Here is a 21959-nt window from a genome sequence, read left to right on the forward strand (position 1 = left end):
CCTCTAATGTATAACTAGTCTCAGAAGGCTGGAGAAAGACAGGCAGAGGCTGGCTACTGCATCTGCCACACTCACTACAGGACCTGGAATTAAGAGGAGGACTCTCAGCACATAAAATGGCAGAAGATAAGGTAAAGTCGTATTATGTCCACTCGAGGACATGAATAGGGTAATGCGTTCAAGTTAGTGAGCGTGCTGAGGATCTGGGGTATGATAGGCGTAGCTACCACAGATTAAAGCTACCTCTCTTGGCCAATTGATAGTTTAGCTGCTGAAAAATCATATTTCTTATTCAGTAGTTGGGATTTTAAGAATACTAGCTCTGTTTTCTGACTAGTCTGTGTAATGTTTTCTCAAGTGATACTGCATAATCATATCACTGAAAGAATGTGCAAAAATCAGGCATATAACTCAGATCTAATCATGAAACTGGTATGAAATCTCAGAAAGTATCAATATATGAAAAACAAGAGGTAGGACTGTTCCAGGAGACTAAGAACTGACAATGCAACAAGTGATCTTAGACGGTGGAAGGAAGAAGAAAACAGATCTAAGGGACAATACAGGGACAATGAGACATTTTGAAAATTGTATATTAGGTAATAACAGATCGACTACATTCTTGGATATGATAGTGCTATGGTAATTATGTGGGAGAATGCCTTACTGTTAGTGAGTACATGCTGAAGTGTTTAGGAGAGAAGTGACACAAATGTCTGCAATTTATATTCAAATAATTCAGCCAAAACAACACACACACAGAGTTAAACAAATGTGGTAAATGTTAACCATCGGTGAACACAGGTGAAGGTTATGGAATGTTCACTGCACTGCTCTTTCAACTTCTCTGCAGATACACTTTTCAAAGTAAAACCTTGAAAATAAAAAGTGTATGGTGCTGTCGCTGCATTGTAAGTGTTCTGCAACCAAGCATACCCACCTCTGCACACAGTCATACAAGTAGGGAAATGGGTAGCCCAGTCAGAGTAGGACCTCTAAGTTCTGATCCGCTGTAACTTATGCTGCTGTAAGTGACAAGGCTAGGAGCACGGGTTTGGCAGCCAGCTGGCATGGATTTGGAGTGCGGCAATGCTACGTACCTCCGTGATACTGGGGATAAGTTATTCAATTGATCTTGGGTTTTCTCTATTGTGGCAAAATGTAAACACATGGGGATATAAGGATATAGCAGGGCTTATAATAGTTCTTTACTATATGGGAGTAATTAAATGAGGTATGTTAGAGAAACTCAGGTAACAAACATTTGAATGCCAATAGTTATATATTTATATAATGTGTGTTTAAGGAATAACCCAGACTTCATGGTTTCCTATTACAGCTCAGGATAAAGCTAAAGTAGTTAAAACTTTAAAGACAATACAAAGACTATAATAACTATACCTATGGTATGTTGATTTGGCAAAAATCATGAAGGTAGTGTTCAAACAACTGAAGTCTGGCAGATACTCCAAGAGGGAAGGTAACGTGCTTACCACAGTGCCTGGCACATAGCAGTTGCTCCAGCTTCATTTAGAACTATCATTAAATTCCCTTACAGCCTTTAGAAATTGTGTTCTAGCACTTTTCTTGAGAACTGAGAAATTGGCTAATAAGATAACCCAACAGAATGAGGACTGATGTAAAGCATAATGTTTCAGCTTTGTAAATCTACCTAGACTTAAAAGAAGTGAACTAAGCAGGAGACTGAGAGTCAGGAGACCTGGGTTATCAGTCTGGATATACCCAGGAATGCGCTGTGTAATTCAGACAAAGGACTTGGACTCAGGTTCTTCAACTGAAAAAGGGAGAGATCAGACTAGAATCCATTGCTCTCAAAGGTTCCTTTCAGCTTGAAAATTCTATGGCTTGAGAAGCTCCTGGACTTTTCCAAAGCTGAGTGCAAGATCACCTTTGGGTTGGCGTTCATGGTATGTGGTGTAGAGAAAACAGTATAAGCGTCTCTTCCCTACCTACTCAATCAATAGCTGCTGAAAACCTGCTTTTTTGTTTAGCAATGGGAGTTTAAAGTTGGAACCCCTGGGTTCCAATACAGGAGTATTTGTTATTCTCCAGCTGTGAGTGTTGGGTATAGCACTTAATCTCTGGGCCCTGATTCCCTGAATGGGAATAATTTCATGTACTTTATAGCACTGTTGTGAAGATTATTGGTGATGTCTGAAAAACTGACAGCTGGTTGTTTGGCAAGAGTGATGAATGAGATGGTAATGATGGAATTAAAGATCAGTTGTTTTCAATTTTGATAGGAAGACCATATTATGTATCTTGTTCATTATATATGATAATCCTATGCATTAACTATTATTATACACTTTTTTGGCAAAGAAACTGAGGCTTGGGGATGTTAAGGGCATAGCTGAAACTCTTTTAGGTTTTCTGACTGCCAAGCCTACTTGTTTTTCCTAATAGACTCCATCTGACTTCTAAGCCACAAAATAAATACCATATTTTGTTTTAAGTTAAGGTTCAGCCACTTGCCCATTCTACTCTTCTACATTTATCCAACTGCACATTTTAATTGGATATAGAACCTAATTTCTCTAACTTAAAATTATTAAGCTCCAAATGAAGGTAGTCTTTCTAAAAGAATAAGCTTAATGCCTTGTTGCCATGAAGAGGTTGAGAAAAAAGACAGTATCTTCTGCCACTTAGTGGATAAGCGGCCTTTGGATGAGTTCCTTACTTTTCATATCAGTTTTCCCATATGTGAAATGGTAATAATAATTCTACAGGGTTGTTGAGAGAACAGGCAAACCACTTAGAATCCAGAGCATGGACAGAGTGAGGTCCTAAGTTCTCACTGTTTTCATTAGCTCCTATGTACCTAACCTTGGGTCAGCCTTGACATTAAATTGGACATTTAATGTAATGGATGAGGGTTGATGAATTAAAATTCAAACGTAGTAGTTTCCAGAAATTTTGTTATCTCATAAAACTTTCTCCGACCAAGTCTAACCACACAGAAGCCTGACTATAAATGTTAGCTCTTTTTGTTTCATAATGGAAAAACAAAAGATAGGAAGGAAGGAGCCAGTTTAAAATGGAGTTCAGAGAGGAAAATTAAACCTGAAAGTAAGAGGTGCAAAACAAACAAACAAACAAAGAAAATCCAATCAAATAGTTCCAGAGACTGATATGTGAAATGATCACTTTAGTTGAGAATTCAAGTGATAAATGAAGTTTCTCCTTATCTGACCAACTGAATGAAATTTCTATCTCAAGGGGTTAAAATGGGGAACTGCAGATCATGGGGTGGCAGGACCAGAGTCAAGGCTGAAAAAGAAGCCAGGGAAACCAGAAGACAAAGACTTTAAGAACACCCTAAGAGAATTCGAAAACTGCACCTCTTGGGGAGTGTTGGAAATGGTAGCTGTCTTGATTGTGGTGGTGGTTTCATGGGTTTCATGGGTGTATACATCTATTAAAATTCATCAGACTGTACATCTGGAATATACGTAGATTACTGTACAGGAACCATACCACAATAAAAGTGTTTAAAAAAAAAGAACACTCTAAGATTTCTAAACATTTAAAACCTCTCCTATCTCCTTCACAATGGCTGTTTTGCTGTTAGGGGCAGCTCCAGTATTTCTATAGTAATGACTGAGAACGATTTGATCAGGAGATAATGGGACAGGAGCTCGAGAGACCTTCTGTCTTTGAAAATTAACTATCATTTTTGTCAACGTAATGTAGGAAAAATTAACCCTATTGTAACTGAGACTGTGTATGTGGAGTGGCAGGGCAAGGCCACTATGGGGGACCCAACCTGCTGCAGCCACCACCTTCAGCCCCAACTGCCACTTCTGTAGCACCCCTGCTCAGCATTGCCATGGTCACCGGTTGGGCTCAAAATAAGAGGAAATGAACTATATGCTTGTCCAGGGGGGACAGGAGGAGAGAGCCAGCAGAGAGTAGAAGCCCAGGGGTGGAGTGGGAGGAACAGTCACTTAGACGCAGAGTGCTTGGAGACTCTGCCAGAGGAAGAAAGGGAGATGCAGGGATGAACTGGGTGAGTATGTCACGGCCCTGGGTTTGGTGGTGGGTAGGACCTGAGGTGGTTCTTCAGGTGAGTTACAGGTGAGTGGTTGAGTAGCCATTCTTTGTTATTTTCAACTTTTGTCCAGAGACTTCATGAAGGTTTTCTCTGGGTGTGTGAGGAAGGTGGGGATTTGTGTAGTGAGTGGCTGGAAAATGGAAAATGCACTTGGAATTTGTGTGTTTGGTGACTCGGCTTTAGCATCACAACTGGCAATTTCTATGAATATGTGCACTCCCGGATCTTTTTTTCAATTTAGAAAGATTAGGATCCTGTATTTTCAGATATGTTTGGTTTTTGACTGTTTGGTTTTGACCAATGAGAAATGCAAAAGAACCAAGTAATTAAAAGTATAGATCCTGAATCCAAATCTTTATTTTACAAGTTACTGGCTGTGAGACCTTAACCTAGTTATGTATAAAATAGGGATACTGATGGTGCTGTCATGAGTAGTGTGGTTGGCAGAATAATGGTCCTCAAAAGATGTCCATGATCTTGTCCCCAGAACCTATGAGTATGTTACTGTACATAGTAAAAAGGCCTTTACAAATGTCATTAACTTTATGGACCTTGAGATAGGGAGATTCTCCTGGGTTCTCCAGACGGACCAAAACTAACTTCATAAATTCTTAAAAGGGAAGAACTTTCCTGGCTGTGGTCAGAGTCAGAGAGATGGAACAAGGGGCTTGACCAGCCCATTTCTGGCTATGAAGATGGAGGAAGGGCACCACTAACCAAGGAACGTTGTGGCCTCTAGAGCTGGGAGCGGCCCTTGCTTTAAGCCAGCCCAAACCCTGGTCCTACAACCGTGAGGAACTGAAGTCTACCATCAACCTGAATTTTCCCCTACAGCCTCCAGAAAGGAACACTTGCCGACACTTTAATTTTAGTCTAGTGAGACTTGTACCAGACTTACGAGCTATAAGAACTGTAAAAAACTGTAAAATAATAAATCTGTGTTATTTAAGCCACTGCTTTTTTGGTTATTTGTAATAGTAGCAAGAGAACACTATAGTAGCAATAACACAATAGTAGCAATAGTAAATGAGATGAAGCACATAGCGCATGCAGTAGGCAAAATACTCAGTATCAGGCATTGAAGCTTCAATACATATAAGTTATACTAGCTATATATGTATTTTATAAAAATATGCTCGGTTCCTCCTCTGGACGAAGCTGTCCCAGACTTTCACAGTGTAGGGGAAATGAATGGTGCCCCCACTCCCATAAGAATGTACCCTGCCCTGCCGGGAGCACAGGACACACGGTGAACGAGTATCAAGGGGCAAGAATCAGCCTGTGGAGCCTGTGAGAAGTCCACGCTGCATGGGACAATGGGTAACTGAAATTTCCTGGTGTGTCCCAGCCCTGTGCTCCATTCCCCACAGGTCACCGGGACCTTGGTTTTTGCTGTCTTCACTGCCGTGCTGGCTTCCTTCCAGTTTGGATACGACATTGGTGTGATCAACGCACCTCAACAGGCAAGTGAAACATGTACAAGTTCTCTTTTTGGCAATTTCTACCAGTGACAGAAAGATACCTGCTCCTCATCCAGAGAGATAAAGGGTGCCCACGTGGGGAACACGGGGTAGTCCTGGTCTTCTGTCAGGAGCCACATGCATGGTTCCAAAGCTGATAACTTGGCCTTGACTCCTCATGTAATAGCCCTCGCAGAAAAAGAAAGGGTAATAAACAATTCTTGATCTCTGATTCTGCTGTTTGCTGAGCTCACAGAAAACTGCAGTCAGAATACCACATGCCTCAGGTTTTTTTTTTTTTTTTAAGCTTAACAGCTTATTGCAGCACACATTCCAGAGTTCCCAGTCACACACGGATGGAAATGCCAGGGAATAAAAGGAAATGATGGAAGGACAGGGTTTTCTCGGTGCACAAAGGTACTGAGCACCAACTCACTGTGCGTCAGGCAGTTTAACATATGCACTCCCCAGTCTCACTCACCCAACAACGTTATTGTGCCCATTTCTTGGCCACATCAAAATATTTAGGAGCCCCAGCGGTGGGTGGTGGGGTTGTTAGATGAAGACAGTCAAAAGGTATAAACTTCCAGCTATAAGGTAAATAAGTACTGGGGATGTAAAGCACAACATGATAAATATAATTAACACCGCTGTACATTGTGTATGAAAGTTGTTGAGAGTAAATCATAAGAGTTCTCGTCACCAAAAATAAAGACAAGCAAAAACCCCTCAGGAGCCCTAACACTAAAACGATTCTAGTCCTTCCCCCGACTCTTGTCTCCCATAGGTGACTCAAAGCAAAATAATACAAAACTCTTAAATAACTGTTACGAAGTCCAACAAAGTCTGGATTTTCTCCATGATGACTATTTGGATGGGTATTTTTTTTAATATTGAATAATTGCTATCATTTTTCTCATTTATTTTGTGCATCCCTACTCCGGTATCTAGTGCACAGGCAGGAGAGGGATGTCATTGCTCTCAGCTCTCACAGCCTGTAAATGGGTGAATCAGGACTCCATTCCTTCTTCTCTAACTCAGACTGTCAGGTCATTGAGGGTGAGGTTGTAGTCTTGACCCTCTTCCTACCACCAGTGCCAAACATAACAATTGATGTAAACAACAAAGTGTTTAGTGAATGAAGGAGAGAGACACACACACACAGAGAAGAGAAGCTAGGGGAAGGAGTGGCATAAGGTGACGGTAAAAGCAGTTGCTGGGCGCCATTTATGAATCCATCATATTTCATCTGCTTCTCTTACAACATTGAACTCTAAAGAAAATGTAAGATTCTACAAGGTGTGAGTGTGTGAAATGTGTACAGTCCATCACATGAAAAGGGTTGCTCCTGGGGCTGAGGCTGCGCTCTGGTTGGGCTCCCACATGTCATGAGTGTGGGAGGCCTTTCCTGGGCTGAGGGATTTAGGGAATAACGCTGGAGGTCACATCTTTTTTCTGTGGGTGATGACAACACACGCCAATTTAGCAGGATTCCTGAAATTTAGCGCAGTATCACCATAATTTGGAAGTGACAGAACCTCTTCTCATAGGAGAACTTTTTCTTATTTAAACCATCTTCTTCAATCTTAGAGGGAAAAATAATCTAAGGTTTCCCCTCCTCCAATCCAAGTCCTAGAGCCAGACCTGAGAAGAGAGTCTCCCACTGGCAGCTGGCTTAGTGCCCTCTCTATAGCCACCCCTCTTCCATATTTAAAGAGCTGCTCATCTGGAAAAGACAAAAACTCTAACTTGAAAAGATACAAACACTCCAATGTTCACAGTAGCACTATTTATAACAGCTGAGACGTGGAAGCAACCTAAATGTCTATGGACAGATGAATGGATAAAGAAGCTGTGGTGTGTGTGTATGTATATATATATACTTGAATTTTGTATACTAACTTTATTTTTGGCCTCATCTTACCTTCCCCAATCTTTTTTCTCATATCCACTTTTATGTTTCTATTAAAATATTTAGGCAAGCCAATTTAGATCCTGCTTTGCAAGGGTAATAGTGGAGTGAAAATGTTATCTTTTCAGCCTGCAGAATATTTTCAGTTTGAAAAGTTGCCAACCTTTAAAACTTAAGGAATTTTACATAAAAATCCATTATTTCTGGCTTCTCTTTAAAAATTAAAGATCACAAAACATTAGTCTCACATTGTAGCTTCCTTCTTCATATGGGACAAATAAACCCTGCCCACTCGCTATCATATTCTCAGTAATACAGACAGTTTTTCAGTCCTCTGGTCATCAAGGTTCTTCTTGCCTCCTTCACTTGTTTGTTCCTGCCTGGTTCCTGCTGACACTGGAATCTGTAACCTCTATTTTATAAGATATGATCAATTGTAAATAATCTATATGTGTTAGGATGTACACAACACAAATAATTGAAATAATCCTGTTTAAACATCTAACAAATATTTTAAAGGAAAAACAAACAAAAATATACAGAACATTTGAATTATTGGAGCTATATTTCCTTATTTTATTTCCTTAGGTAATATTAACCCATTATAGACATGTTTTGGGTATTCCACTGGACGACCGAAAAGCTGTCAACAACGATGCTATCCATAGTACAAAGGAAATGCCCACAGTTCCACATCGAGAGAGCCCAACACCCATCTCTTGGCCTGAGGAAGAAACTATGGCATCTGCTAGCCTCATCACCTTGTTCTGGTCCCTGTCTGTGTCCAGCTTTGCAGTTGGTGGAATGATTGCTTCATTTTTTGGTGGGTTGCTTGGGGACCGGCTTGGAAGGTAGGCAAATTTCAAAAATAAGTATAAATACAGAAACTTCAGTAATTGGGGTTTGTATGAATTTGTTTGGAAAGAAATCATCTTTCCTTTTGTGAATTAGTTTTAGAGTTGTTTTTTTCAACTCATGATCCTATGAGTTAGGTTGGTGTTGGACCAAATGATGGACAAATCTGTTGCAACAATCTGCTTAATTGTGGAAGCATTTACAGCAAAAGTGAGTTTGCTATGCATTTTTATTTTTTTGTATTTTTTTTTGTAGGGGGAGGTAATTAGGTTTATTTATTTATTTTTAATGGAGGTACTGGGGATTGAACCCAGGATCTTGTGCACGCTAAGCATGCACTCTACCACTTGAGCTACATCCTCCCTCCCTGCTGTGTATTTTTAGATTCTCTCACTCTATAACTTGTAAAACATATTCAGAAACAGCTGCACAAATGGTGAACTCAGGAACTCAATAGAAGAGTCAGGAGTGGAATTTTTAACCTGGAAGTTCACTTTGGCTTCACCAAATCACTCCATTTCTCAGACATACGGGTTTTCATTTTCAGGTTATAATTTGGCATTTGGATCAGTCAAGTTCTAAGGTCAAGTCAATAACCCCAACTCCCAATTGCCCAATATACTTGGCACAGGGTGCCCAGCTGCTGCTGCTGCTATTTCAAAGCCCCAAGCAGAAAAGAAACTAGTTTATTTCTGTACTCTGGTTTCTTTCAGGTGTTTTGGATTAAAAACATCAGTAGAACTTCTTTACACTCAAATTTCATTTAGTCACATGACGTACTGAGTCTCCTAGGATTCCCCCACCTCCACAAAGAGGAAGTAAAAAATCAAATGGTTATTTCTTTTGCTTTATTTTCTGCTCTTTGAGTCCATCTTTTGTTTATTACTTTGGTTCTCATGATAAAAATATACAAATATGGAAAATTTAGAAAATGCAAAAACTTTTGAAGGTCTAATTGATATAGGCAACTATCTTAGTAATTTAATAAAAACTATCTTTTATAATTCATTTAGCTTTTTAAATTCCTATTTTAAATTATAGTTTTATCTCTCTGGTTATTAAATTCTGATAACTTCTTCCTCTGTACTGGAGCTTTTATAGAATAAGACTGGAAGAATTTCTCTTAAGTAATGGGTAGCATGGTAACCCAAGTTTTATTCTTGTTCTCATTTGAAAGGGACTTTCCTCTACCACAAAAGAAAATGGTTAGTTCTTCTTTTTATCAACTTACTGGTGTTTAGCTGAACTTTAAATCAGTATCCATAAATTATGGAGGTCATAAACTGGCTTTATTTATTTTAAAAATTTGAGAGTCATTTTAATTTGCACATAGTTGGTTTAAGCAGTAACTGGAAATTTTTCTAAATTAATTATGTCTAAAATAAATAAAATTAAGCAAAACTAAATGAAATTTTTAAATGTGGACAGACCAAGTCTTTCAGCAGCTTTTGATGTTTTATACTTCTCATCCCTGAAGAAAAAATTTAAGCCCTTGTCCCTCATTTAGAGATGAGAGTCTAGCAACTCAGTAACTTCTCTAAAACATTTAATTGGTGTCCTAGTGATGGAACCAGGATACATGTCCTCTCAAGTCTCAAGATTTAGCATCAACAATGGTCAGACCCCCAAAACAATGTCAAATGAGCATTTATCAAATTATTTATGGTGAACTAAAAGTGACACTTCTTCCAACTCTCAGTAGAAAAATGATCCTCCTTGAAAAACAGCCCTAAAATTAATCATTTTAACTCCAAAATTAAGACAAAATAGTTCAGCCTCTCTCATAAAACTATTTTTCTAGGGAGAGTCCCTGAGAAATGACATGACTGTCCTTATTGCCAAGGTCATTGCTCTACTAGTTAAAGTAAATAAATAAAAATATACCTTTCCACCACTGCTTTAAAAAAAAAGTCTTTCCTTGTAATTGTGTAATAGTCAATAGATGTCTGTGGCCACTATTTTATAGATCTGGGTTTTCAAGGTCACTTTTTACTTAAAATGTACGTACTAGGGTATGGTGGGGGTGACCACGGTTGTGCAATCCACACTACCATGCATCAAGGAAAGTATCCATAGCTTGCCTTTGAATGCGTTCTGTCTTTGCTGTCAAAAAAGGAACTCACTAAAATCAAGCATTAACCTTTGGTTCCACACAGACCAAGTCTCAGCTCTGTCACTTAATAGCTGTGTGAAAATAAGCAAGCTATTTATTAAATGAAAATGAATAGGAAAGGTTTAATACACCGCCTGGCACATGGTGAGGAGTCAGCAAACGTAGACGGTGATGATGATGATGGCAGCAATGACAAAGCCTGTGCTAACAGAAGTATTTAGAGCAAGATTTAAAGAGATATACTTAGAAATATATTTCTTTCTCCCTGATTCAACCGTTTCGTGTATTTTTAGATTATTTATTCTTGGCCATTTCTCACGTCTGAGCAGAAGTTAAAATCCTTTAAGTTGTATAAAGTGCTCCAGCATCCACCTGTGGTAAGGAAGGGGGACTTTAGAACAATCTGGCATCAAAAATACTTTTAGGTTATCTCTTTTATGACTTTTTAAATTTTTTTCCAGCTAATAGAATACACTGTTAGCTAGCTAGCAACCATAAGGTAGATTATTGAATTTACCTGTCCTCTGTCCTTGTGTAGAGAAAAAGCCCTTCCCAGAGAAACACGCCTGCCTTTTCCTACACTGCAGCTCCGAGCTGGCTGGCTCCAAATCACTCTATTTGCCTGCCTTTGGGTAGTTTATAACTCCCATATACTAGTTTCCTATTACTGCTCTAATAAATTACCACAACTTAGTGGCTTAAAAACAACACAAATGTGTTTTCTTACAGTTTTGGAGATCAGTAGCTCAAATTCAGTTTCACTTGGCTGAAGTCAAGGTGTCAGCAGGGCTCATTCCTTCTGGAGTCTTCGAGGAAAGAGTCCATTTTCTTGCCCTTCTCCGGCTTCTGATGGCCACTTCTATCCCTTGGCTTGTGGCCCCTTCCTCCATCCTCAAAGCACATCACTCCAGGCTTTGCTCCTTTCATCACATCACCATCTCTTCTGCCTTCCTAGGATAAGGATCATGGTGATTCATCATCACTGGGCCGAACTGGATAATCTCTTCTTCTCAAAATCCTTGATTTAATCATATTTGCAAAATCCTCTAAGTCATATAAAGTAACATATTCATTCCCAGGATCTGAGGATTAGGACATGGACCTTGTGTGGTATTATTCGGCTTATCATATAGTTTCATTGCAGTATGAGATTATATGGTTTTATACCCCAGAAAAAAAAATCGGTTTGGTGTTTGATACTCCCTTAGTAAAAGCACACCTATTAAAGTTTGAAACATTGAAATGGAACATAATAAGATACTTACATTTCTTTGTGACACAAACGTTTTCATACCTGTTCACTCAGATTCTTTTATTGACCTTATTATCATCGATTGAACTTTGAAGAAGGTTTTTGTGTCACTTCCCTATTTTATAGGAGGAAAAGTGTCAGATATCTGCAAGTGTTGTCAATTTTTCATAAGATTAACTTTGAAAATGATGTTTTTGTTGCTATTGTCAACTTTATTATGCACTTTACATTAGCTGACATTAATTCATACATTCTGGAAGTATGCTGGCATACAATGATAAAATAAGAATAATTATAGTTCTCTACGATAAGGCTTAAAGTAAAAGAGTGTTTTAATTTACTTCCAAATAATTCATACTAAAGAAACCTGAACTTTGAAAGTTCCTTTCATGATCTATAGCAACAAAAAACCTATACCATTAAAAGGAAGAAAGAGCATCATAGGTTACAGCCACAGAATTGAATTTAGCTAGCACCAGGCAATTATTGTCTAAAACAATCAACTTGTGGAAAAATCTAATTGTTAACTACTTGAAAAAGTGCCAAAAGAGTTATCTTAAAGCAAACTAGTCATCATCACAATTGAATCATCTCTGTCAAAATGTGGAGGTCAGGCACATGCAACACAAAATTCTCTCATTATAAATATTACTTGTTAGTAATGCTTTAATCCAAAGACAAATCAAAGTAGCAATCATGGTTTAAGATTCCCCAACCATCTCTATCAGCAAAATTAAAATAGTTACTCTTAGGTAAAAATCTCAGCATTCTCTGAAAGCAAATAAATTTTATCAAGATTTGATGCTGAATTTATAATCCTCGCTTTTCAAATTTTCAGAATCAAAGCCTTGTTGGTATCAAACATTCTTTCATTAGCTGGAGCTCTCTTGATGGGGTTTTCGAAACTGGGACCATCTCACATTCTTATAATTGCAGGAAGAGGCATATCAGGACTCTACTGTGGTAAGTCGTGGACACACACCCACCCACACACACAAACACACAAACATATGTGTCTGAAAATTATTCTAATGGCAGATGAGGTTACATGCAGGGAACTTTTTGAGCCTAGGGTGATGTTACAAAAGGGAAAGGCAGTAGCATAAGGTTGCAGTCCTAAGTTAGGGAAGTTTGGGACCAGTAAGTGGAAGTTGTAAAGCTATGTTCTTATCCACAGCAATGACATCATTTCTAGTCATATGATCTCAGACAAATTATTTAACTCTCAGCTTCCTTATACATTAAATGAGAAGAATAACAATATCTACTTCATGGGGCGTTTGCAAGAATAAAATGTTCAGCGTGGAATCTGACTAGAGTAAGCTGCCAAAAGTGCCAGCTGCTGTTATTACCCCTGCTGTTCAGTAGACAGGGGAAGACTGCTAGACTAACTACACTCCTCTGGCCCGGCTGGCCACTGATGTCGCCGTCTCTCCTATCTGGAAAGACCTTGACATCCTGGCCCATGTCTCAGACCACATTCCCCAGCCCTCTCTGCTGTCTGAAGTGTTACAGGGGGTGGGGACCACAGGGAGAGGGAATCGGGCAGAAGCAGCTGGTAGAGGAGTTCAGAATGGAGGGAAGACGCATCTCCTAAGAACGTCACGGTCTAGTCACTATTTCTTGGAAATAGCTTTTCAAACTTCCTGAAGCAACTTACCAGCAGAGGCCTGAAGAAAGGGAGGATCCCTCATTCTCTAAAATGGCCAAATCTTTTGCTTCTCAATGCCAGTGACACCCATTGTCCCGAATCACAGCCACATGTCAAACCACTAATATTCTTTGGGGGCGGGAGAGGAGACATGAGGGCACAAAAGGGTGCATAAAATACTTATAATATTCTTACCTGAAAAGAAGAAAGACTATAATTTCATGCATTTTCAATGATCAGTTAAAACAGAAGTCTTAGGTTACTTAATTAAATGTCTCTGTGTTATTTTAAACATTAATACAAATAACTGAAAGTGTGGATAACTTTATCCAGGTAAAGAGTCAACTCACTTGTGGAAAGAGCTTTGGATTCAGAGTGAATCAGTTGTGGCACTGTCTCTGTGTAGCCTTTGTAAGTGAATATGAGACTCAGTTTCCTCTTCTGTAAAACGCTACTAATAACACTATCAAAGGATCCAAATCATGATTCCTCTTTCTTTTCTCTCCATTTCTAGAAATAGAGTAGAGGAAAAAATTACAAAATATTTTTGATAAAATTGAAAATAAATGCTATATAAACATATTGTGAGGCAAACTATCACTAGCACAGCTAGGTAACTTACACCCTCCAACCACCTTTTAAAATTATGTCTGGTCCTATTATAAGCATTAAAATTGCCAAAAATTATTAGAAATACAATTTGACTTCAGGTTCACATGACTTCAGACCTGCAAGCTTATTTGCATTTTCTGTTCTTGAGGTATAACATTAGGTATTACACAAAAATAGTACAGCCTGGAACAGGGCCAAACACATGTTTTTTCTTCTTATTTAAATCAACAGACGCACATCAGAGTTACTTGTAAAAGTCAGAAGAAATTCAGATACTGTATCTACCATGCAAATGTTGACGTGAGATATTAAGGACAATTTGAAGCATTAAAAATATATATATTGAAACAGTTTCCAAAAGCATCTGTTACACAAAGACCATCCATTTCCATTTGATTGGCAGGCAGTCTCTATAGGAGGAAGTCTCTGACAAATCTTATTTTTAAATTCTTAAGAAAATACAAAACATTATATTCAGCCTTGCTCATTGATAGTCTCTGACCTTTTTCTGCACTCAGCAAATGACTGGATCCTCCACCATTTCCAACATGACTGATTATATCTGCATTTAAGAAAACTATAAAAGGCAGAATGGCCTAGTGCTTTTCAAATTTTTTTGTATTCCTTTAAACACCAGAAATCTTTATTCAAATATAATCTTTTCTGAAGCCTATTATTTGGAGAAAATACAGAAGAAGCTAGGTTGCTGTGGTTGGAGGAATTGGGAGAAGAGCCCCGAGCTCCTCATCCCCTTCCACCTCCCTACATGCCAACCCCCGACCCTAAGTGTGATCTTGGGCACCTCCACGTTGTGAGAACTCAGGCAGCACTTGAGGTTCTCGCACTAACGCTCTACTGCCCTGTGATCTTGGGTAGATTGTTTCTCACCTTTACCAAGTAAAGAGGTTGGCCTAGATATTTTCTAGTTTCCTTTAATCCCATGAATCTAGATTAAGAATGGTATTGTGTTTTTAAGAATATTGTTAAGCATTTTTCAGTCTCTTTTCTGAAGATAACCTAAGGCGTTGTGATGTAAACTCAAATTAACATGGATTTTTAACTAGATGAGCCAATGCTATGAATAATTGCCAAATGCAAGACCAACCATTTCTGTTTGTGCTTCCAACTACAACTTCATCTGGAATCTTGTCACCAAATATTTTTTGCATAAACTCTGTCAATGGTTGGGGGCAAGGTCTCTTCCTTCCAGTGAACTCAGGAAGGGATTTTCAGCAGAATACTGACTGTACTTAAACAAAATTATTGTTATTGAGGTAGTCCTGGCTACATTTTAACATGTATGTTCATGTCTCATGCAGGGCTAATCTCGGGCTTGGTTCCAATGTACGTTGGTGAAGTTGCTCCAACTACGCTCCGGGGTGCCATGGGTACTCTTCATCAGCTGGCCATTGTCATGGGCATTCTTATTAGTCAGGTGAAAACTCCCAGCCCCTATTTCACCTACCCTCTACTCTACCCAACGTCTCCCTCCCTAACTGTCCACTCTCACTGTACACCAACGCAGAGGGAAAAAAACAGTTCCACAAGTGGTAGTGGATGTGGTATAGAGATACTGGCTTTTTAGCTCAAAGCTAACGTACTGCTACTCCATCCCTCACTTTTCTCCCTGGAGTTGTGTGGGGGTTGGCGCTGGAGGTGACCTGGTAAGCCAAGTCTTGAACCTCTGGAGCTATTCTACTATTAAATTATTCCACTTAGATTTCAAGGAATAAAAAATATCAAATCCTTGGCTGCCTGGGTTTCCTTTGTTTTGAGCATCTTACCTGCTCAAATTTAATATGCAAATGATTACAATAGCAGTTCTTGCTCAGCTGGTCTATTCTTTCCTTCTATCCTGTGGTCTCAGAGGGATTCTTCGGAACCTCACACCTGACTATCCAGATGATAAACTCCTTGCAATAGGGATCACAAAACTGGTTCTCATCAGAGTAATTGCTCTAGCTGTGTGGATGCCATACTATTTAAGTTCTGGATAATCGAAGAATTTTTTTTTTACAAAGGTCTAAAGTTATGCATGATTTTTGCTGTCGTTTCAGATATTGAAACGTGTACTTGGCAGTTTGGTTGAGGCCCATCTTAAATGTCCCATAGCAGTTAATGAAAACAAATCTAGGTGAATCCTTTGTAAAACAAAGTGTTCCTAAGTCAGTTAAGGTGAGACTACATGAGTAATAGTTTCCATCTTATGCATACTTGCGCATACTTGAATCAAAGTTGTCAGGGATTGCCATTAGCCAGTGAGTTTTTTAACAAATTGTTTCAAAAGGTAGGTCCAAATTCTTATGCAGTCGATATGCTTCCTCCCTGCCTTTTCAGATTGCTGGCCTTGACTTTCTCCTGGGCAATCATGAGCTGTGGCACATCCTACTTGGTCTAACTGCTGTGCCAGCCGTTCTCCAGTCTCTGCTGCTCTTCTTCTGTCCAGAAAGCCCCAGATACCTTTACATCAGGTTGGATGAGGAAGCCAAAGCAAAGATAAGTAAGTCTATGGGTGGTTTAACTCTCTTCCTATTGTTTTGGAACTATCAGCTAATAAGAAACTGTGTGCATAAATGGATACTCATGAAACTGGTACCAGTGCTTTCCAAATGAAGTTAGTGGTTATATGTAAGAAGAATATGTGAGATCACTTACTATGACTGGCGCATGCCATTTTCCAACCATGAACATTCACACAAGCCCAGATAGAAAATCCACACACAGAGAACTGAACTCAGAGTCTTCTAAAAGACCTTTCCCACATTATGCTTCTATGATAAAAAAAAATTATAGTTTTCGTTGTCGTGAGATAAAGCCAAATGTTCTGCTTTTTCTTAATAAAAAAAAGTGAGATTTAATTTAACAAGAAAGAATTTCCAACACCCATGCTATTAAGTAATAGAAAGGGCTATGCAGAACTATAGCTCTTTCATTAAGGTAATAAAAATAAATTTGTTTTTGTTTTGACCTGAGTTATGTCAACCTGATTATTTTGGGGGACAGGCTTGAAAAGACTCAGAGGGAGTGATGATGTCACCAAAGACATCATTGAGATGAGAAAAGAAAAGGAAGAAGCATCAAGTGAAAAGAAAGTCTCCATAATTCAGCTCTTCACCAGTTCCAGCTACCGGCAGCCCATTCTGGTGGCACTGATGCTGCACATGGTTCAGCAGTTTTCTGGGATCAATGCGGTGAGTTTAAGAACACTCCCTAACTCCTAAGAGCAAAGTGAAAGGGGTTTAAGTTTAAATAACTAGCAGACATTTCAGAATGTTGATATCACATGTCTTATTACAACAAATATATTGAATGGGCATTAATTTTCTTTGTTTTGCTTCCTTTGATTTCTAAAACTAGCTTAAATTTTTTTTAATGTCAGTAATCAATGTTACTGTATGTCTATTAAGATGACGTTTAAAAGGTAAGTCATAATAAACACAAAAGAGGGGGAGAGAGAATAAATATACCAAAAAGACTAAATTACAAGGGGCTTCTAGAATTGAGTATCAAACTAGGATTTCTGAGAACCTAGGCAAAAGGAATCCATGGTTCCCTCTATTTAAATGAAGTATACCAGATATCCAGATGCAAAGAAGTTTCTCACCATCCCAAGAAACTTACACCCTACCTGGGGAGCACATAAAATACATAACAGCGTGAACTGATATGTTATCAGTGAGTGAGTGTAATAAAAAAGACATGATTGAAAAACATACTGTGTATTAAACTAGCAGCATTTAAGTTTTGAATTCCAATCCTTGTATTCAGACTAAAACTGTTCTACTGACAATCAGCTACTAGAAGAAAACAATTAAGCATTTGTTAAGAAACTAGATAACGAAAATCACTTATCACCTTTCATTGCTGTTAAAAATGTGGTTTGGGCTTCTATAGTGAATCACAGATTCGCAAAGGCACTGTGGGTGGACTGATGGGTGGACAGAGACTTGGGGAGACAAAGAAATAATTCCCATGAGCTGAAGTAAAAGGAGACCTGAGCCTTACTCCACAAGCTAGCTGCCACTCTGCTGTGGTGTCTGTCCTCCTCTAAGGGGCCCCTGATGTCCATTTTTATCTCTTAACTCTGTAACTTTGGGTCTCAGAGACCAAACCTGTGTCCTTTCTCTCAGCTCTGCCTGTATACCCAACAGTGCAACACTTAATCTCCCTGAACCTTCCTGCTTTAGCTTCCATCCCAGCGCCTGACTCAGAGGCATCCAGGAAATGTTCAACCAGAGACTATGGGGCAGCCTAAAAATGGTGGGATAGCATGCAGTGAGTAAGTCATTCCTCTCTGAACATGGTCTGAACAGTCTCCTGCACCAGCCCTGTCTGCTGGAAGAGGTGCCTGCAGTAGGACATGTTACCTGAGAAAGGAATGACAGAGGATGATAGATTAAAAAAATGACCTAAAAGACTATTATAAACGTAAGGATTTAACTAAATAATAAAGGCCATTAAGGAGGTTGTGAGTCAGATTTTTCCAATTCCACTAAGATTAGTGGGAAATTTTGGATTAAATGCAATGACAACCAGAACTCTTACACACACTGGTGAGAGCACAAATTGGCACAACTTCTTTGGAAAACTGTTAGGCAGGGTCTGTCAGAGTTGAGAACGTGCATACGCTATGATCCAGCAATTCTAGTCCTAAGTGTAAATGTGTACATATTTTAGCAAAAGGCTTGTACTAGAATGTTCATAGCAGCACTATTCATAACCACTCTAAATGATAACTACCTAAACACCCATCAATGGGTAGGTAAATTGTGGTATGCTAATACAATAATATACTACTTTTACATAGCCATGATAATGAACAGTCTACAAACACAACAGTGTGAATGATTCTCACAAAGGTAATGTTGATGCCAAATACAAAATACATACAATGTGGTTCCACTTATGTCAAATACAAAACTAGACAAAATTTATCTACAGTGGTAGAAGCTGAGTTTCATTTGGAGAAAAGGTGACATTCAGGGGGCTTCTGGAGGGCAAGAAACAATTTATTCTTTGATCTGGACGCTGATTATACAGGCGTGTTTATTTTGTGAAAATCAATTGAGCTGTACACTTAAGTGATGTGCACTTTTCTGCATGTATTTTATACTTTAACAAAAGGTTTTAAAACTGAAAAAAAAATAAAGTGCATATGTAGAGATTTCAACTAAACATAAGGAGAACGTTTAAGTGTTTGGAATCTTGACACAATAAAGAAAGACTGTGATTTCTCCTGTCCTGGAAGGAGAGGGCAGATGAAACATTCTGGAAATTCTAGGGACCCAGGTTCCACAGAAACAACTAAAAATAAACAACCTAAAATATTTCTTGCTTTAAAGCCATCAGTCCTAGGCTTCTTGATAAGACTAAACTATTATTATTTTGCAGATCTTTTACTATTCAACCAGCATTTTTCAGATGGCTGGAATCAGCCAACCTGTTTATGCAACCATTGGAGTTGGTGCTGTCAACACAGTTTTCACTGCTGTCTCTGTAAGTAAAATACCCTAGATAAATAGTCTGCTTGTTCCTCAGCCCAGAAATGGGAGTAAAAAACCTTGTGAGCTAAAAGCAACCAATGACATTTTCCACGTGTACTGGGTATGTAGGTAGAACCACGTGGGTCACAGGAAGAGCCCTGTATGTGAATAACCAACCACTGTACTAAGATGAGACATGACTGAGCAGGGTAGGTCACTGGTTCTCCTTATCTGCCAAGGAGGCCATTTGTCACTGATTTGTGAATTGACGCTTGGTATTTTTGTGTAAATACCTGGGTTCCTTCTCCTTTGCTCTGTACTTAGCCCCCAGGAATTAGCAAACAGCTTGTTATTTCTGTCAATACTGGATCTTCCACTTAGATTCCTCTACTTTCATGGTTGAAATTCTTTATTTTATCCCAATATCTTAGAAAAAACATTTTTAAAATAAACATGGCCCTCTTGATTAGATATTTTGCTAAGCCTCTAGCAAAATTAAACTGACTCAGCAAATTCTTGTGATGTTCAGCCACGGGCGGGGCTTCCAGGTAGCTCACAAGGCCACGGCTTCTGATGACGCACGTGACTGTGTGATATGACAGAAGGGAGCAGAACTGCTGTATAACTTGACATTATTGTTATTTTTGAAATGTAACATTTTTAAAGAGGGACTTCTTTTCTCCCAGTTTTATTGAGCTATAATTGACATACAGCACTGTATACTTTGTGGCAGGGAAGTAATTAGATTTTATTATTATTTTTTTTAATGAAAGTACTGGGGATTGAACCCAGGACCTTATGCTTGCTAGGCACACACTCTACCACTGAGCCATACCCTTCCCCCACAAATGTAACTTTTTTCAAATGTCAAATGTTATTATATACTTTTGAAATTTTGTTTTCTTCCCAACAGGGGAAAAGGTCACATATTCGTCTCAAAATCAGATACCTTATCTAAGGAATGATTCAGTATCTTGACAGTAATAATATTTAACCTAACAATCTAAGAATTAAAGTAAACAACCAAAAGACTCAAAAAACTTCCCAACCAATGTAACTCACTTTAAAACAAGGATAATTTGGCTTATTTTTTATCTTTGAATGCAGGATGTTCAAAAACCTTGTGCTTTTTAATTTTGGTCACAGTGCTATACTCAATATACTTTTAGTCATTTGTTTTTCATTCTCTGCACATGGACATTTAACTATTACCTAGACTGGTCAATAAGTTACAGCCTGGCTACCTAGATCAAAAGGCAGGTTTGTTCAGACCACATTAAACAGAACTGGACCTTGGAAAGAGGAGGATGAACAGATAGCAAGTGAACACCAGTGCTTCGGGAGATGTGCCTTTAGAGATAATGCCTGTTCAAGCCCACTCAAAATCAATGAAGGCCTGGTACTGGAATGAAATCCAAGGGACTATGCGCTCTCTTGTCTCCTGGGATAGTATTTTTTTACAAATCCCTCTTCAGCATATTTTTCTAATATAGAGACTATGATTAAAACATGTTATGTGTAACAGAATTTGCAATATAAAGCATCAAGTTATCAAGGTCAGGGTAACCCGAACTCGAAGTGTGCCTAAAGAGGAATTTTCATTTTTGCTACTACTATTTTTTTTGCTACTACTGGAAGGCAGCATGAGTCTAGGGGAGAAAGAGTAGCTCCAAGTAGGCATCTGGGATCTGAGTGATGCACACTGTCTGGGGTGAAGATGAGACTGAAGGTCAGGTAGACATCTCCAGCCCCTGACCAAGTCTCGACCCAAGTCAGCTCCTCTCTGAGTACCCACCTGGCCCCAAGAAGGGAGTCTGACTCAGTTTTCAAGGCAGGTAGTTTTAGAGTTTATAATCTTATTGGTAATAATTGTTCATAAATAGAAGAAACAGACACAGGAAAAGCCCTTATTCCTGAAGAGATGCTTCAGTTTTCTTGGCAGCTTGACATGGTGTCATCAAGTCAGCTTTAAAAGTCATAATTAAACAGTCAAAATATAGAGAGAAATTTTATGAACTTGAGAAAGGTTTGTGTTTTCCCACTTCTTTCTCAACAATTAAAAGTAGGTAGGCTCTTTGCTTACTATCCTTAAGTGATTTGAAACTCTGATATAAAATGCCTCTGAGATGAAAGGAGCTTTCACTGAAAGTGAACAGAAATATTTCTCAGATATTTTCAGAGCCTGAGCTCAGTATACGAAGGGTATTGGATTGCTATTGATTTACTGATAGATTTATGAGCCTAGCCAATCTACTGACTGAAGTGAGAAATTACGACAGGTAGTTTTTGTGTCTGTGACTCACCAACTTTGGCCATATTCCAAGGGTAAAGCAAGAGTCTGGTCAACAAACTCTGGTCCTGGCTAATTGTAAATCTTAACCATTAATGCAAAGGTCCACAGACCCAAAGGACTCAATGATGTATCTCCTGAATTAGGATAAGAAAGCACTTTAACCTTTCGCTTTAAAGTCTTATCTTTCAAAGTGAATAGCAGGTTATTACCAGTACTAGGTACACTTAAGCTCACCAGAAAAATGCAGACCTGA

At 38.8% G+C, this 21959-nt stretch overlaps 1 protein-coding gene, 1 long non-coding RNA gene and 1 pseudogene across 4 annotated transcripts in view; 2 read left to right on the top strand and 1 right to left on the bottom strand.

The window, feature by feature from the left end:
* The window catches only part of SLC2A2 (solute carrier family 2 member 2), a 27578-nt gene continuing 5619 nt past the window's right edge, over nt 1-21959 (top strand). Inside the window, exons 1-8 of one of the 2 annotated variants that reach the window (XM_006188083.3) lie at nt 1-131; nt 5446-5538; nt 8036-8298; nt 12506-12630; nt 15250-15365; nt 16268-16430; nt 16934-17121; nt 19322-19426. In XM_006188083.3, the coding sequence (XP_006188145.1) occupies nt 117-131; nt 5446-5538; nt 8036-8298; nt 12506-12630; nt 15250-15365; nt 16268-16430; nt 16934-17121; nt 19322-19426 (1068 nt within the window). In that variant the 5' untranslated portion in view covers nt 1-116. Of the gene's footprint in view, nt 132-5445; nt 5539-8035; nt 8299-12505; nt 12631-13710; nt 13730-15249; nt 15366-16267; nt 16431-16933; nt 17122-19321; nt 19427-21959 lie in introns of those variants that run through there. The other variant, XM_014562092.2, reaches the window with a different exon arrangement.
* LOC116665194 overlaps nt 10998-21959 on the top strand; it is a 24620-nt pseudogene continuing 13658 nt past the window's right edge.
* LOC116665235 overlaps nt 11281-21959 on the bottom strand; it is a 48297-nt gene continuing 37618 nt past the window's right edge. For both annotated transcript variants that reach the window (XR_004321728.1, XR_004321725.1), the window contains 2 exons: nt 13669-13828; nt 11281-11366 (listed from right to left, as the gene is read on the bottom strand). This is a non-coding gene — a long non-coding RNA (uncharacterized LOC116665235). The remainder of the gene's footprint in view (nt 11367-13668; nt 13829-21959) is intronic.

The sequence above is a fragment of the Camelus ferus genome, chromosome 1, assembly GCF_009834535.1.
Source record: "Camelus ferus isolate YT-003-E chromosome 1, BCGSAC_Cfer_1.0, whole genome shotgun sequence".
Classification (NCBI taxonomy): Eukaryota; Metazoa; Chordata; class Mammalia; order Artiodactyla; family Camelidae; genus Camelus; species Camelus ferus.